The sequence below is a fragment of the Populus nigra genome, chromosome 17 (assembly GCF_951802175.1).
Source record: "Populus nigra chromosome 17, ddPopNigr1.1, whole genome shotgun sequence".
NCBI lineage: Eukaryota > Viridiplantae > Streptophyta > Magnoliopsida > Malpighiales > Salicaceae > Populus > Populus nigra.
Genome location: NC_084868.1, coordinates 11,185,905 through 11,202,858, shown reverse-complemented (window position 1 = coordinate 11,202,858; position 16,954 = coordinate 11,185,905). Strand labels below are relative to the sequence as shown.

General features: G+C 33.6%; 2 protein-coding genes across 2 annotated transcripts; one reads left to right on the top strand and one right to left on the bottom strand.

Annotated features, from left to right (window-relative positions):
• The first annotated feature begins 2,620 nt into the window (after window positions 1–2,620).
• On the top strand, window positions 2,621–7,012 carry LOC133677237 (uncharacterized). The gene is made up of 4 exons (XM_062099147.1): window positions 2,621–3,080; window positions 3,572–3,677; window positions 3,942–6,265; window positions 6,430–7,012. Exons 1-4 carry the CDS (start codon window positions 2,877–2,879, stop codon window positions 6,766–6,768), a joined length of 2,973 nt encoding a protein of 990 aa, XP_061955131.1. The 5' UTR covers window positions 2,621–2,876; the 3' UTR covers window positions 6,769–7,012.
• A 909-nt stretch (window positions 7,013–7,921) lies between these two features.
• Window positions 7,922–12,175, bottom strand: LOC133677238 (protein EMSY-LIKE 2-like). Its single transcript, XM_062099148.1, has 10 exons — window positions 11,913–12,175; window positions 11,052–11,254; window positions 10,820–10,929; window positions 10,617–10,737; window positions 10,250–10,396; window positions 9,828–9,896; window positions 9,159–9,392; window positions 9,009–9,077; window positions 8,860–8,923; window positions 7,922–8,359 (listed from the first exon to the last, which is right to left on the bottom strand). The coding sequence occupies exons 1-10, from the start codon at window positions 11,938–11,940 to the stop codon at window positions 8,313–8,315; spliced, it is 1,092 nt and encodes a 363-aa protein (XP_061955132.1). The 5' UTR covers window positions 11,941–12,175; the 3' UTR covers window positions 7,922–8,312.
• Between the last annotated feature and the right edge of the window lie 4,779 nt (window positions 12,176–16,954).

The following is a 16,954-nucleotide window of genomic DNA, read 5'->3' as shown; positions in this document are numbered from 1 at the left end:
TAACCGGCATCCATGGCTTCTCCGTTACAAGTACTGTGCAGCGTTTGATACATCTATGGCATGTAGACATTAACCTTTCGCTATGCTACAATTTCTTCACATCACATCACATCACATCACATAATTGATGCATCTCTTCTGTGAAATGCAATGCGTTATGAAGATGAGATTTGGAAATTTAGAGAATACGATACGAGTATTTGCCGCCCCTTGTCAAATTAGCACAAGTCTTCAACGTCGCGGCTGAGTAAATATTTACGGCTTCTGATTGCGCCGTGTTTGTCATTTTGAATAGAGAAAGTGATGGAATGTTAGGAGATGGTAGAATTTATGGGCCACTATAATTGCATGTGCAGAGGTGGGGTGCTATCCAATGTTTTTTAATTTTAAAATATATTAAAATAATTTTTTTAAAAATTTTATTTTTAATATGAATATATTAAAATAATCTAAAATTATTAAAAAATTAATTTAAAATAAAAAAATTCAAAATTTTTTAAAAACATGACATAAATACCAAAAAACAAACAAAACCTGGGTGGTTGAGACAAACCCACATTGAGTACTCTCTCATTAAATAATGAGGTATACACTAGAAAGAAAGGCAACAAATTTTCCTTGTGTAAGAATCAACTACTAAATAATCCGATGTCCACTTGCCAAAATGGAGAATTGTAAGCATATAGAAAGGTTAATTGAATTTTCCAATTAAATTCTTCGAAAACTTCAAATTGATATGGAATAAACCAATGTAGCAGTCACAATCTTAGGTAAAAATCATTTTCAGCAAAGGATATTGTGAACATGCATTTGTTTAAATGTCGTTAACATGCTTTATTTGATTTTGAATCCGACAACATAGAAATCTTATAGCGTTGTGATCTCATGAAGCTCATAATTGCCCTAAGTGTCTGTTGGTCAGTTTTTTCATGCCAAAAGCTACCAAGTGCATTCACACGCATTTATTATCTTAAAGAATACTTCAATTTTTTAAAATCGTTCTATGAGTGGTTTAGAATTATAGTAACGGTGGCGGTTTAAAATATTATTTTTTAAAAATATATTAAAATAAATTTTTTATATTTTTTAAAAATTATTTTTGACATCAACACATCAAAACGATTTGAAAATATAAAATAAATTCAAAATTTTTAGAAACACGATGTATACTACGTTCCCGAACACACCTTATATATTTGATCTCTAGCTAGTATGAATCGTCAAAATCTAACTTTAGCCTAAGTAAAATCTTCATTAATCCTCCTATGTAATACACAAATGATCTGTTTTAAAATAAATAAAAGTTAAGTCTAGCTACAAAAATTAAAAAAAGAAAAAGAAAAGGAGGGAGTTGAGGGAGGATAGGGACCATCCCATCTAACTAAGTTTAATTCGGCCTGGCTGCCACACTACTGGATTTTCCTTGTCCTTGATAAATTAAAAAAAAAAAAATTAACGTCTTTACAATGCTATATATCTACGTAATACATTTATAAAAAGTTAGGATAACAACTCCTCCTTCTTTACTTTACCACTTTCTCTTTCCTTTTCTTTTTCTCTCCCTTTTTTCTCTTTATTTTTGTGATTCTTTTCTTAATGTCATCCTCAAAATTTACTTAATTTTGAATCTATCTTCATAAATTATTTTGATTTATTTTTTAAAAAATTATTATAATTTCAAATAAACATTACAATATTTAATTTGTGCATGCATTATGCTTGATTTTACACAAACATCTTGGCATTTGATTTATAATTGATTTTACAAGCATTTATTTTTATTATTTTATAATTAAGTAAAAAATATCTTAAAAAACAAAATTTTTAAATATAGTGGAGTCCATTATTCATATCACAAATTTGATAGTTAACCCGTAAATCCCGGGTTAATCAAATATATTGATGTCTTAATATTAAATAAAAAATTATCTTGAATTTTTTTTAAAGTTAAATCATGTTTTTTTTTTATGGGTTATTTGAATTGTTTTTGAATTTGTCAAGTTGATTAGATTACATTGAAACAACTTCCACACAGTTTAATTTTAAATCTAAATTATATAAAAAATTAGATTGAAAAATTTTAAGATTGATTTATTAAATCAAGTTTTAAATTCAAGTTTAATAATAATACTGAATAGTTTTTTTTAATTAATCTGGGATTTATTTTTTTCCAGCCAGAGTGCCACCGTGTAAACTAGGATATACTAAAGGATCACTAAGCAGTCTGAAATATTATTTGGTTAATTAATGACTTATTACATAGCTGCAGAACATCATCTTCATCTAATATTAGAAGCAATTACAAAAAAAAAAAATTCCCTCAATTTCACTTTAATTGCCTTACGATCTTTCTAATTTAAATAAATTTTAAAACATGAATGTAGTGAGACTCGCCTATTAAAGATGATGTAATAATGATGTTATTAATCACAGCCAGAGTATTTTTAAGATAAGATTGTTTTTGTTTTTTAAATCCACTGTAACAATAATTACGTACAGTTATTTTTTCAAATGTTAAATTAGTGATCTGATGTAGTTTTAGATAATTATGATGAAATAGACAGGGATAATGATGTTTATAATTAGAACAAAAAAAAAATGTTTCGAATATATGAATGAGTTAGACTATTATGGAGGATACCTCTCATTCTCTCCTTCCTTCCGAGCCAGCTCTTGTTGTTGATTCATCTTAGGGATAGTCTTTCTTATTACTATTTACTCTTGGATTTTGTATTTATCTCTTCACTTGTTTTCCTTTTCGAACACAAGCACTCAATTCTCTCTTTCTCTCTTCTCCAAATCCACATATCTTCATCTGCCTGATTTCTTTTTCCGCGTAGTTGATTTAATTATTTAGTCTTGACGTAGAGGGTGCAATGTCAGCAGATTTTAACGTGATATGTGGATTAATGTATGAGGCTGAAGCAGCTAGTCAGAAGGATACCAGTGTTGATTGTAATGGTGACAAGAATGATGATGGTCCTGTCAAAGCTGGAGCTGATCAGGTTGGGGAATTGAAGGGTGATGGGGTGGAATCTGAGTCCAAAACCGGTGTCCGTGACGATCAAGAAAATATTCAGGCAAGGGTTTTGCTTCTTTTTCTTTATTTCTTTATTCGTATTTTATACTCATTAATTGAAATAACAATGGTTTCTTGAATGCAATGTGTTTGCTAGTAGAATTGCTTGGAAAAAGAGAATGATACTTTGAATGAATATCAAACATGTATAACGAGTAGAATTGCTCTGAAAAAGATGCATACTTTGAATATCAAACAGCTGTTAAGGCGAGTCTGTTCTTTTCATTTTCTCGGAGTCGGAGGAGATGCCATTCAGGATTTTGGATTATTTTTCTGTGGGTGAGAAGGTCCCTCCGAGCTGTTCTTCGGCATAGTCTCAACGTAGGGTAGCGTTATTCTAGGAAGGTTTTCTTTTGTATCTGTGGTTGAGCTGCTGGTCTGAGTAATGAGGGGTGAAGGTTTTTTTTGTTCTCTGTTTCCATGTGCTGATAACTCTACAATATCATTGTGAATTTATGCTTTAATTAAACTAACTAATTATATTTTAAACAGTCTGCGGAGGAGGAGAGGGAAGAAAAGCCGGTGGCAATCTTGGAAGATCCAGATGTAGAAGGGAACAAACAGGAGTTAATTAATCACGATGAACTCTCAAATGCAGGTAAGTTGATAGCTGCAATCAAGAAATTAAGAAAGAAATTTCTGTTTTGTTTTAACTTTTGTTGTTTATTGTTACCACTTCCTTTAAGCTTAGGAATAACTGAACTCTAAAATACATTTTCAAACTTATTTTCTTCACTGCTCCCATTTTTGCTTTGATAGTTTTTATCATCACAACGGGGCTGTTTTTTTTTTTTTATCCCAAATGATGGTTCATAGCTTTTGAACTAATTGGTGTTCTTTACTTCACTTTTCGGCTGAAAAGTGGCAGAAGCTCAGGAATACCAATCCACTAGTGTGGATGTTGCTGAGTCTGAGCAAAATCGATCAAGTAATGATGAGGAGGAAAGCAAATTTAATTTGTCCATTGACGTAAAAGGACATGAAGATTCTCAGGCCGTAGTTATCGATGGTGTTCATAATTATTTGGGTTTGCATTTGGATCAGCAGAGTGACCCGGTGGAATTGAACAATACTGATGATGTTGCGGAATCCGAGCCCGATCAGTATAGGAATGATGATAAGAAGATTGAGGAAAGCAAATTAGGTTCGAAAGATTCTCAGACTGAAGTTAGCAAGGGTCTTCATAATAGTTCGGACTTGTATCGGGAGAATAAACCGAAGGACTTGACGAATGGTGATGATGTTACTGAATCCAAACCAAAACCATCTAGCAATGATGGAGAGAAAGTAGAGTTAGAGGAGAAAAGCAAATTGGACTCAGCCATCCAATTAGACGAAGACAAATTATCTCAGCCTGTTGTTACCAATGGTGTTCATAATAATTTGGATTTGAACCAGGAGAAGGAACCGTCTGAATTGATCAATGATGTTCCCCTGAAAGATTCTGGTGAGGCGTCTGGGGATTCTCTCGAGCAGAACTCGGAAACAGCCCCAGTTGTGGCTGATGAAATACTGGAAGCAGAATCTGATGAAGGTCTTTTATCCGATGGAAATAGAGAAGGCTTATCTGCTGGTCATGCTCAAGATACTGTTGCAGAAACTCAGGTTGTTGATAGCCTGGTTGATGCCAAACAAAATTTGTCTGAGAGCTCTTCCGAAAATGTTGAACTCGGAGCAACTTCTGATGCTGAAACTGGGAAGAGTTTTCCAATTGCTAGTGATAATGGTACATCAGGAGACGCAACAAATCACATCCTCAAGGATGCTGTGCAATCAGAGGTGCTGGCTGCCATTGGCCTTGATATTCATGAAGAAGGCTTGCTTGTCAACCTGGAAAGTGCTTCACAAACTGTTCTTGTAAATGACTTCGTTCATGCCAGTCAAATGACATCTGAGCATAGTCATACCTTGGAAATCAGCATGGAAGTGTCCTCCGATGATGTTGCATCTGTTAAAAGTTGTGAAAGCTTCCCAATTTCTCCTAGCAATGATGATATGGTGGCAGAACTAGCTGTCGAAATTAATGATTCTCTATCAGTGGAAGATACAAAGCTATGTGATATTGCGAGAACAGAGACGGAGGTTGATAGCTTACATGCTGATGATAGTGGAATTACTCAAGTTGATGCAAAAGTAGAAGCTGGAGTTGATAATGGCCCTACTTATGATGTGAAGCCAGATATTGGGACTGCCCCTTCCATTGAACCAGAAGAGAAAGTATCTTCAAGCAACCCTGCTAATGATGTGAAGCCAGATATTGGGACTGTTTCCCATTCCATTGAACCTGAAGAGAAAGTATCTTCAAGCAGCCCTGCTAATGATGTGAAGCCAGATATTGGGACTGTTTCCCATTCCATTGGACCTGAAGAGAAAGTATCTTTTAGCAGCCCTGCTAATGATGTGAAGCCAGATATTGGGACTGTTTCCCCTTCCATTGAACCTGAAGAGAAAGTATCTTCAAGCAGCCCTGCTAATGATGTGAAGCCAGATATTGGGACTGTTTCCCATTCCATTGAACCTGAAGAGAAAGTATCTTTAAGCAGCCCTGCTAATGATGTGGAGCCAGATATTGGGACTGTTTCTCATTCCATTCAACCTGAAGAGAAAATAGATATTGTTGCTGCTGGGGTGGGGAAAGGAGCTTTGAAAGTATATGTTGCTGAGGTGAGGAAAGGAGCTTTCGATGTCACCAAGTTTCCAAGATATGATGAAAATAACAAAGAAAAGGTAAAACATGATAAATTTCAAGTTGAGAAGAGTAGTAAAAGTCGGGATGCTATTCAACCTCAAATCCAAATGAAAAGGTTCGGGGACCAAAACAATCAGACCGCTAAAACTAAAGGGCATGCAAAACCTGCTGCTTTGGAGAATGGTTCACTAACTGTTTGTGGAAAGTATTGGATTGAGGAGCCAAGACAAGATGAGAATAAGCGGATTAAGGCGGAAGAAGAGGTGGCTAGGAAGGCAAGACAAGATGAGAATAAGCGGATTAAGGCGGAAGATAAGTTGGCTAGGAAGGCAGAGGAATTGAGAAAGGAAAAGGAAGCAGCCATGTTAAAGGAGCAACGGAGATTGGAGGAGAATGCCAAAGCTAAAGAGGCAATGGAGAGGAAGAAACGAATGGCAGACAGGGCTCAAGCCAGGGCTGCACTAAGAGCAAAGAGGGAAGCTGAGCAGAAAGAGAAGGTAAATTACACTGACATGACATATTTGGTCAAAATATTTGGGTTTGCTAAATTTTTTATTTTAGCTGTTTTCCCTATTTCTTTGACGTAAAATGTATTGATACGTTAGAATTTTGCCGCATGCCTTTTGTGAATTAACGTTTTGTGAACCATTCTTTCGTGCAGGAAAGGGAGAAGAAGGCAAGGAAGAAGGAAAGGAAGAAGGCAGCAGTAGAGGATACTAAAGATATCGATGAGATTGAATCTTCTCCTAGTTCTGAAACTCCTACTGAAATGGAAGAGTCTGAAAGAGCAGAAAAACCTGTGACAAAGAGGCCTCAAAAGCCATCAGAGTTTGCAAAGCAGACCAAGTATAAATCAATGCCTCTGCCGCTTCGCAACAGGGGTAAGAGAAAGAGGCAGACATGGATGTGGGTCCTTCTCTCACTGCTTGTTGTTATCACCTTGTTTTTTGTGGGGAACAGCGGCTTCTTTCATGCTGTGCTGCAAAGGTCTGGCATCTAAATACACACATATTCATTAGATAATCACAGAGAGGTTTCCTATAGATATTTAATTAAGCAATTCTTTGTACTCTTCCGGTGTTTCCTTCCATCCGAGTTTGCTTTATTTACTCTCTGGGTTTTACTTCCACACAACCCATTGACAGTTGGTTTTTTTCTGTTATATGCCAACATTAACATAAATCATCTGCTATTGAGTTTATTTATTTAGTTTGATACAAAATAATAAGCACAGTATCTGTGAATTCTGCTGCCTTTTTTTTACCAAAGTACAAACCTGGGTTGTATTCTGATCAGGAGTCAAGGCTTCATTACAATCAGCTGAAGCCAAGACAGTAATTGCTCCGAACTGCTTTAACATCGTACATGTTACTCCCAAATGTACCAGAATTGAAATTGTTTTTTTGGTGGATTTGCTTCGGTGGAAGTGTGATAGGTAAGAGTTTAAACCTGTAGTTCTAACCATGCCCCATCTGGGCATACATTGTTTGCTTAGTGGTTGTTGATCCAGTAAATATCTCGAGGAATTTCAAACTCAATGCATCTTCCCCCACTCTTGTTAAAATCAGGAAATGGCGTGACAATAGCAACACGAAAAATTAGATCAACGGAAGAAAAAAAACAACACTTCATGGATATTAGTCTTGTCATCTCGATCTCTGCATTCTGAAATCCACTGACATCAATCCCACTCCCTATGTAAAGAGCAAGACAACTAGAACTAGAAATGCAGTTGAATATTGCATCATACCACACAAAGATGGCATAGCTTTTCATGCAAGAATCTTCCAGCCAAACCAAGAAACCACAAGGGCAACTCCAACTCGTCAGGCAAAGCTATGCTATTGTACCGCTGCACAGGTGCATCACTAATCAAAACTAAACTGGGTGGGAGGACGGGATTTGATACAAGTACACCAGAGTTTTCTCGAGAAAACAAGAGACATCCCCCCAACTAAGAGCTGCCCTCATTGTATAGCTTAAAACCCATCAAGCCCCCCAATGAACCAAAAAAAAAAAATACATTAATCTGTAACAGCTAATGTAATGTAAAGCAGTAGATTCACATCGTTGTCTTTATGTGGACATTGGTCAGCTTTATTCTGTTTGTATTTTATTTGCAGAATTGGTGCAATGAAGAAGAATGTACGAAATTCTATGTCAACATGCCATTACAAAGGCAGCCACTGAATCATCAATAGATCTTTACACAATTATATGTCATCCACTGCCACGCATAATTTTACATTGAAGTCACTGCTCTTTGGATGAAGATTGAAGAAATTAACTTCAATTAAAAGGTTCCAAGTGTGCATAAAATGTTAGTGCATGGATATTATATGATACAAGCATGAGGTTTTTTTTTTTTTACCAAGAAGACCACACTTGGATAGAAGATCAAAATCCAACCAAACAAAAAAAATGGATTCCAGCGGGAAAAAATGTAGTCTTGCGGGCTGAAGCAATTTAATGCTACTCAATTAACACTTCTAGACCTATCAGGCCTTACTACGATCTTCCACTGTTAACTGGTTTCATCAAACCTCATTCCTGCTCCATTGCTTGCCCCTGCAAGAATCTTGGGTCGCCATCTGATTTGAGGGGGAAAAGTGTAAGAATTTTAGAGAAACTACAGTGCATAAATCACCAGGAGGGTCAACTAATTGTCAGCTGCTTCATTAGTTTAAATATAATTAACTGACGAGTCTAAAGCATGTGAGTCCAACCAAAGCCTTCCATGCACATGCTTTAGACTCCAAGCTGAACTGTACATTTAATTGTATTTCAAGCAATCCAAAAATAAAAAATAAAAAATGCCCCACTTACAGGTACTTCCCAGAAAAAGGGTTCGCATCTATTTAAGAAGAGGGGTGGATCTCAATTAAATGGAGTATATCTATGCATTTAGTAAATAAAAGGATGACCCAGAGAGTGAAGGAAACATTATACTTTTTCCTAAATGCAAGAAAACAATGATTACTATTAGCCACCCATTAAAATGAACTGCTTAAACACAGGATATTGCCATCTTCAAAGAAACAAAATACACAACAAGAAGCAAAGATATCTAAATTGCACATGTATTTATTACCGCTTTCTCCATCAGATGCATCTGCGAGCCTTGCAATTGCATCAACAAGTGCTTGTTCATGCTCCTGCATCATAAAAACCAGTCAAGTCTGCAGTTCTAGAAAACTAACAGTTAAGTCTGCACTCAGCATGACATACAAATCTACTTACTTTTAACATCCTTTTTGCCTTCTCAAGGTCAAGAGGATCAGGATAACTGACACCAAAAACCATCTCCACCTGTTTAAAGTTTCAATGGAAAATGAACAAGTTAATGTTTACACATAACAAATGTAACAGATTCCAAGCTATTTCACGCACCTCCTTAACTAGGGACTCTGTGTTGAGCAATTCGATGTTGTCAGAAAGTTTCCTTGCAATACCATTCTGTGTTAGAAGAAATTCTCTTTTTGATTGATCATTAGTGGATGCCCTCCTTCTTACAGAACTTGAATTAAAACCTCCATGGCTCATGGATTTTTTTATCATGTGCCTTGGCCCACCACGAGAAATTCCAGGATCATCACCTTCCCAACGAATGTCCTCTGGAGCCATCTGTAAGAAAATATATATGGACCATTCTTTTTTTAAACAAAAAAAAAACAAGTAAAAGATATATAAAACCAATCGATATTCAAATGGAAGCCACACTACTAAAAATTACAGAAACATCTAACAGAAGGATATGGTCTGATGCAATTTCAGGCCAGCGCCCCCCCCCCCCCCCCCCCAACAAGCTTTCCTAGTTTTTTTTCCATTTTTTCTTAATACAGTATCAACCTAAAAAACAAATTACCATTCCTCATCAACTCCAAAACATGACTCAAGGGTAATAAAGATAACTAAGATCCCAAACAACCTTGTGCAAACAAAGTTGGAGATGGGGATTGAATGAACTAAACTGATCAGCAAAAAATCTCTCTAAAAGAGTAATCAGCTTTTAAAGAAAAAGTAGAAACCCATTCATCAATAGAAATACTATAAACTTACCTCATTGAGATCAACCCATTCCCACGTCTCATTTTCTGTATTCATATCATAGACCAAAGCATGCCTGCCCTGTAAATTATCAAAATCTAGTCACTACAGCTGAACATCCACCAAATAACAAACTTATTAAAAACAGGGAACATGCAGAGAATGGGAACAGGAAAGTATCTGTGTTGTAATCAGCATACAAATTAACAAAATATGTTAACACAGAAGAAATATAAAAAGAATAATGGTGAATTGAAAATGAAGGAGTCATATTTCTTCACATGGGGGGACACCCTCAGGTGCAAAAATAAAGCCTTGAACATGCCATTCCTTTCTGGACATGCCAAATCATTAACTTGTTACCACCATTCCTTCATTCCAAGATGCTACTCAATAGTAATTATGAAACATGCCTTTTAAAACCTGTAACATACCTCGGTAGGGTTATAGCGAGTTATGACAGCCTTATAGAAGTTGTTGTCCTCAGGCCATCTTGTCCACACTTCTTTTCCAATTTCTTTGTCATCATAGGCGGAACCATGGTTGGTGAAATGCTGATTTCTGGGAGGACCTGTCGGATACTGCATAGAATTGTGTCGAATTAATTCGGGTATGGTTGACCCAGAAAAAGAAAATGGAAGGAGAAAACCCAAGTAGAGGCAATTCACTATTACAGTTATATAACAAAAAAACAGCATCCTAAACTCTTCAGTTTGCAGCTGAAGATGATGAATGCATGGATTAAGGTATTGATTAAGGTTATAAAGACAGTGTCATCACATGAAATACTAAAGAAAGTACCATTAGGAATGTCTTCTGTTTTTTACGGGATGCTGAAACAGTGGGACTAGGAAAAACATCATGAACAGACTGAGATGCATTAAACCTGGGAGCTCGCTGGCCGCCTGCCTCTCTCCACTCCCTACACCATTACTGAGACTTTAGCCATTGCATACTAGTTATTCTGATCACCAAATTTTAGTAAACTCATAAAGCATTCAAACCTTATCTTTTGAATGATATCATCTCTATTAACCAATGTTAAGATCTCTCTGTGTTCATCATCTGACACCCTGAGCTCTTTCCTAAGTTCTGTAATTAAACCCTCCTTATCCTGAAAAAAAGACATTGCGGAACATCTAAACTTGATCAGAATAAGAATATCTTCCCTTGTGTTTGATAGGGGAAAAATAATTCTCAAGTATCAAAAGATACACCAACAGAGAAAGTCAATACCCAACTAAGTTGATCAGATTGAGCCTTAAAAGCACGAAGTACAGCCCTATAAGCTTCTTGTTCAAGGTGATGAATTTGAGCCTCCATGTCAGCTTGCACTCTAGAATATGTTGCAGAAATTACAGCAGATTGTCCACTTCCTGAGATTCTTACTGCTCTTACAACTCTATTTTGATCTGATGGCGGGATATCATCATCAGTACCTGCATTTTTCCAGACAAAAGGTACATGACATCATAGCCCAAAGAGCCATGAACCACAAAACTCACAAAAACTAAACGATGCTCCTCTAATAGATAGTTTTTAAGTCAAATTCATCCAGACATCCATAATTCAACTAATATTTTGACTATATAATCTTCATAAAACATGTCAGATTCACACATAAAAACATTATAAGTTCAAAACATTTTGATATTAATATGAAAGTGTTTCTTTCACTTAAAATTCTACAGGCACATGATTACATGTTCAAAAACATTTAGAAGAAACGCAAAACTGGCACGATAACCAGAATCAAATTCTAATGCTAATTGCATCCCAAAAATAATCAAACTCTGAAAATCCAACTCAATCTCTGAAATGAAGACTTTATTACACATTCAAAACCTAGTTCCTCTAAAACCCACGTCCAAAACACCCTCTAAGTCACAAACTCACCAAAACAGCAACACCCAATTAAGTTTGTGAAATTTAAAACCCTAGGCCACAGAGACCAAACCCACATAATTCTTAAAAAAAGATTCAGCAATACCCAATAAAAGAACAGACTTTATGTCGAATACAAGGTAACAAAAGCAGTTCAGAAAATAAAAAATAACAGAAAGAAAGGAGAAAAAGGGACAGAAAAAGAAAACATACCACTACTGTCTGAAACTTCATATTCCATAACAAGACGAATCACATGAAAGATGCAATTTTTCCTATTGCATTTCAGTCAAGACTTCAAATTTGAGAGACTTTTTCAAAAACAAGAAACGGGTTTCTTCAAATTCTTAAGGGAGAGACAGGGTTTAAATGGGTTGAGAGAGCAGAGGAAGAGAAGGAGGGAGGGAGGGATGGAGAGGCAAAGGAAACGACTTTATAGTTTTTATAAACGCCTTGGTCTGTAGTAAAGGTGGATTGGGTTTTTCTGACTTTGAGATGATAAATGATAGAAAAATAAAAATATAAACAAAAGTAAGCCTTTTGTTGTCATTAGATATTTAGTGGTGAAGAGAAAATTAAAAAATAAAATAAAAGAAATGGGTAACATTGAAAGATTTTGAAATAAAAAATCAATTAAAATAAAATAAAATAAAATTGGGATTTTTTATATTATAAAATGGTAAGATAATCTTAATTTTAATTGCTACAAGTTTCAATGTTATTTCATTTATAAAAAATTGCTGGATTTCGAAATTTCGAAAAGGTAAACACACTCTCGTGTACATCATACGTGTCTATTTTTTAAAATATTAAATTAGAAAAAAGTTACATGGGAGAATGCAATTATTACCGATGAACCAAAAGTAGAGAAACAATGGCTATTCAAATACTCTTTTTTTTTTCTTCTAAAACATAAATCATAAAAAGGAAAATGAAATTTTTTTGTTCCTAAACTAGTTTTTTAAATTTATACTGAATTCGAAAAACATACTTTAGAGGTTCTTTATAGTTTTGTTTTACAAGTTTGTTATTGCTTTTAATGAAAAAAAAACTTGAACAATATAATTTATTTTATATATAAATATTTTTTAGCAAAGTAAAACATGAAAATTATATTTTTTATATTTATTTAGTATAATAAATTTAAAATAAATGATTTCTTTTTTTAAGCTAGCAATAAAACTTTTTATGATAATTTTTCATTTAAAAGGATAAAATAAATATTTTACAATTAGATTATCACAAATATAAAATATTAAGATGATTATTATAAATTAAGAGTTTTATGGTATATAAAAAATAGCTATAATTTTATTTTATTTTTTATTTTTTTATAGAAAATTTCATCTTTATTTTGAATAAATAAACATGTTTTTTTTATAAAAAAAATAGTTTTTCGTAATCAAACAAACCCGTAATGTTTCTTTTTCTATTTTAAGTTTCAGATTTTTTTCAAAAATGATTTTATTCTATTGTAAGAGTTCACATGCACGTTTTCTCATCAAGTTCCAAAACTTAAGAAATGTATAGCAGTTAACATTTATAGAATAAAAAACATCATGTTTGATTTGCCCAAAAAAAAAGGTACATTTTAAAATTTTATTCCAAAATTATTCTCATAAATTCTAAAAGATTCGTAAATCATGTTCGTCACTTATTAATCTTAATCATTGATTTCAAATGAATTAATTTTTACTATTGAATTTGTCTAAACAAAAAAATATAAAAGAAAAAAATAAGAAGATATAAAAAAGAAAAAGGAAAGAGAGAAGAGTGAAAAATTATATAGTTGATCCATTGTTGCTATAAAATACCATTATTAAAAGATAATTATCATCTTCACGGATCCAATCCAACACCAAAAATTTACAATTTCACTCCTCTAATTGAAATATAATTGGATTTGTTGTTTAAAAATGGTTTTTGAAGTTAGACTTGTGTTTATAAGAATAAGGGGAATATTTATAAATGTTTTTGAGTGAAAAAGTTTGAAAAAAAAAACTGAATTTATTCTTGTGCTTTGCCAGATTCCGACATGATTATTTGAAATCCGACGTGTCCAAAGTTGAAGATTATATAGCGCGACGCGTTAACCATGACGTGTTGTTGCTTTTGACCGGGAGTGGAGCCAGGCGCACCTAAACCATGGCCGAGGTTTGCTTGGGCTCAACTTTTGCCTATTTTATTTTATTTTATTTTGTTTATTTTTCCTTTCACACCACACATATATATTGAATTGTATTTTAATTTTATTGTTCTTATATATACAATAAAATGTATCACAAATTTTGTATTTTCTATAAATCTATTTTTATGCGCATATAGTTATGATATGTCATTTTTTTTAGTTCAGACCATAATATTTTTTAAAGGAAAAAATATTTTTCATTAATATAAAATATGCATAATCTAGTGAAATACATATATACAGAGACAAGAAAAAGATAAATACTTTTCTATCTTACTTTAAACTGTATTTTTTTTACTATTAAATGGAATAAATATAACCATTTCAAAATATTCGAAAAAACTATATCATACACAAACACACATCAAACATAATATTGCATGAGATATCTGAGTGTCATATGATTGAAGAGAATAAAAATAAAATAAAAATAAAAATGGGTCACCATCTAATTTTATAATAATTAAAAAAACTCTAATATATACATCTTAGATCATTTATATAAGTAAAAGATACAGATAGAGCTACACATTAATTAAAAAAAATAATATATATATAAAGTTTTTTTTTTCTTTTTTTCGTGAGGATGAGGGAAAAGAATTAGCTGCCCATATATCACTGGTATGGATGGGATAAGAATTTCTTTCAAGTTTCTGAATTTTTTTCCTTATATATATATATATAATATTAATCGGAGGCCAACAAGCGCTGCCATGCTTAAGGTATCGATTGCCCTATTAAATTATGACATTGATTCAACAACATGTCAAACTTAACTGAGAAGATCCAGGGAAGTCGTCTAGTTGTTGCAAACATTGTTTAATCATGCTTTCACTTTCAACATCGGGATGATCTTTTTCTTTTTTTCAATATACCAAATCTTGTGTTCCCACAATGAAAAGTATTTTTTTGTAAAAACTTAAATGTTTTTAATTTAAATTAAATCTTTTTTGCTTTATTTAAATTGTTTTAAAGTTTTAATATCAAAAATAATTTTTTAAAAATAAAAAAACTTATTTCAATATATTTACACTATATGTTTCCATTTCATTATCTGATTTAATCTTTTTATGTATGTAGATTTTATGTTGAGATCGTTTTCCAGAAGATGAGCCAAGTGTGGCTTTCATCAAGGTCATGCCTTGGGCTGTTGGCCAGAAAGTGTGGACTATTGAAAAGATGGGGCAAAGATGAAGGAAAGACAAGGCATAGCTTGGAAGGATTTTATAGAGTGTTAAAGGTGGATTAAAGTAATTAATTACACAGCTAAGGAAAGCTGGTCAACAAAGGTAATACATTTTAAGGGTTTAAGAATGCTGCGAAGAACATGTAAGCTCTGGTTATTGATTAGGATTCACGTGGCGAATCACATGATTCTTTGTTTTTTAATCCATTTTTTGGGATTGCAATGAGCTCAGGAACGGTAATAGAAACAATAGTCAATTCAGCATCACATGATCATTAGCGGCTTCCAAGCTCTGCACTAGCCACCAAGGAATATTAGATGGACCATCAATATTTCTACAATCATTGTTTCTTTTTCTTTTTTGAATTGGGGTAGCTTGAAGCTGTCTTCATTGAGCTAAACTGCTACTAAATGGAATGATTTTATCAATGTTCATAGATGAATTGATCTGTGGAATGAGAAAAATTGAATTCTATAGTATAACTTTAGACCAAGTTTAATAATATAGTAGATGGTCCAGTGATAAGAGTTCGGGACTAAAAGGTTTGCTTCTCATGTGGTCTAAGATTCGCGTCATGTGGTTGCTAATATGATGATTACTGAAGATTTACATGATCATTGACTTCAGAGCCTATGAGATTAGTTGAAATGCGTATAAGTTAGCTCGGACACCAACATAAATAAAAAAAATAACTTTAAACCAAGTTAAAGATGAGCAAACTTGAACAGCTGACATCCGCACCTTATGCTTTACAATAGATGTAATTGTTCGAAATTGCTCCACTTGATTTTGATTTTATTTTATGTGAGCATTTTTGATATGAGAACAATTTAATCATTAATATTTCAAATAATAATTAAAAACAAATCCTCAATAAAAGTAGCTTGCACTCGAATTACACACAACACTGATCCCGTGAATTAATTATTTCAATATTTTGTAAACCTTTTGAATTTTTTCAAAAGATCTAGAAACCCAAGTTGCGTGCATATATACCATAATCAAAACCAAAGTTGCAATAATATTAATCTCACATTATTTTATCTTATGGGCTCATCACATACCACGTGGAGTGAACCCGCGTGCTGGCTGCCCATATATACCTACCTGTTCAAGCTTTTAAATCATTTGAATCTCTCCGATCTTTGTTCACTTCACTTGTACCTTCATGAAGATCAATAGCAGAACTCTGGCCGCTCTCTTCGTTTTGATTCTTGTTCACATTCTCGCATCATCTTCGCTATGTCTTTGCCATGAAGAGAGTAGTCTAATCCCAAGCAAAAGAAGCACAATATCGAGGAAGCTACTAGCAACTCCAATGAAGTCAAGAGAGAACAAGTTGGGTGATGGAAAAATGAAAGAGGCCAAGAAAGCTGTGGAGCAAAGCCTAAGGAAAGCGCCACCAAGTGTCTCTAATCCTATACAAAACTAGTGATCTTCTTGAGACAAGCAAGAGAACTAGATCGATCTCGGCAAGAATGGAGAATTTCTTGTTAGTTTCATTAATTTGTTTTTGTAGAATATTAATATTTGTTTTAACATTTTGTCTTTTATAGTACTTTTTAATCGACATGTCTAGCTCTTTGATCTAAGTCTCAATTTTGTGTTTTGGAAAGAGAGTGTATGTGGAAAATTAATGGCTGTAGATAAAGGGTAGTGTTAGGCAGTATTAGAAGTTCCAATTTTTATGTTTCTAAAAATTGTTCATGTAACTTTTGTTCCGCACTCTACACTAATGTCAAGAAATATTACTAATTGTGAACTGCATTTCCTGTCCTTTTGTTTCTTTGATCTGCTTTTTAATTGTGCCAAAACATCAGGATAAATATTTATTTTTATGTGATAAATAGTTATTTTTCAAAGTATTTTTTACTTAAAAA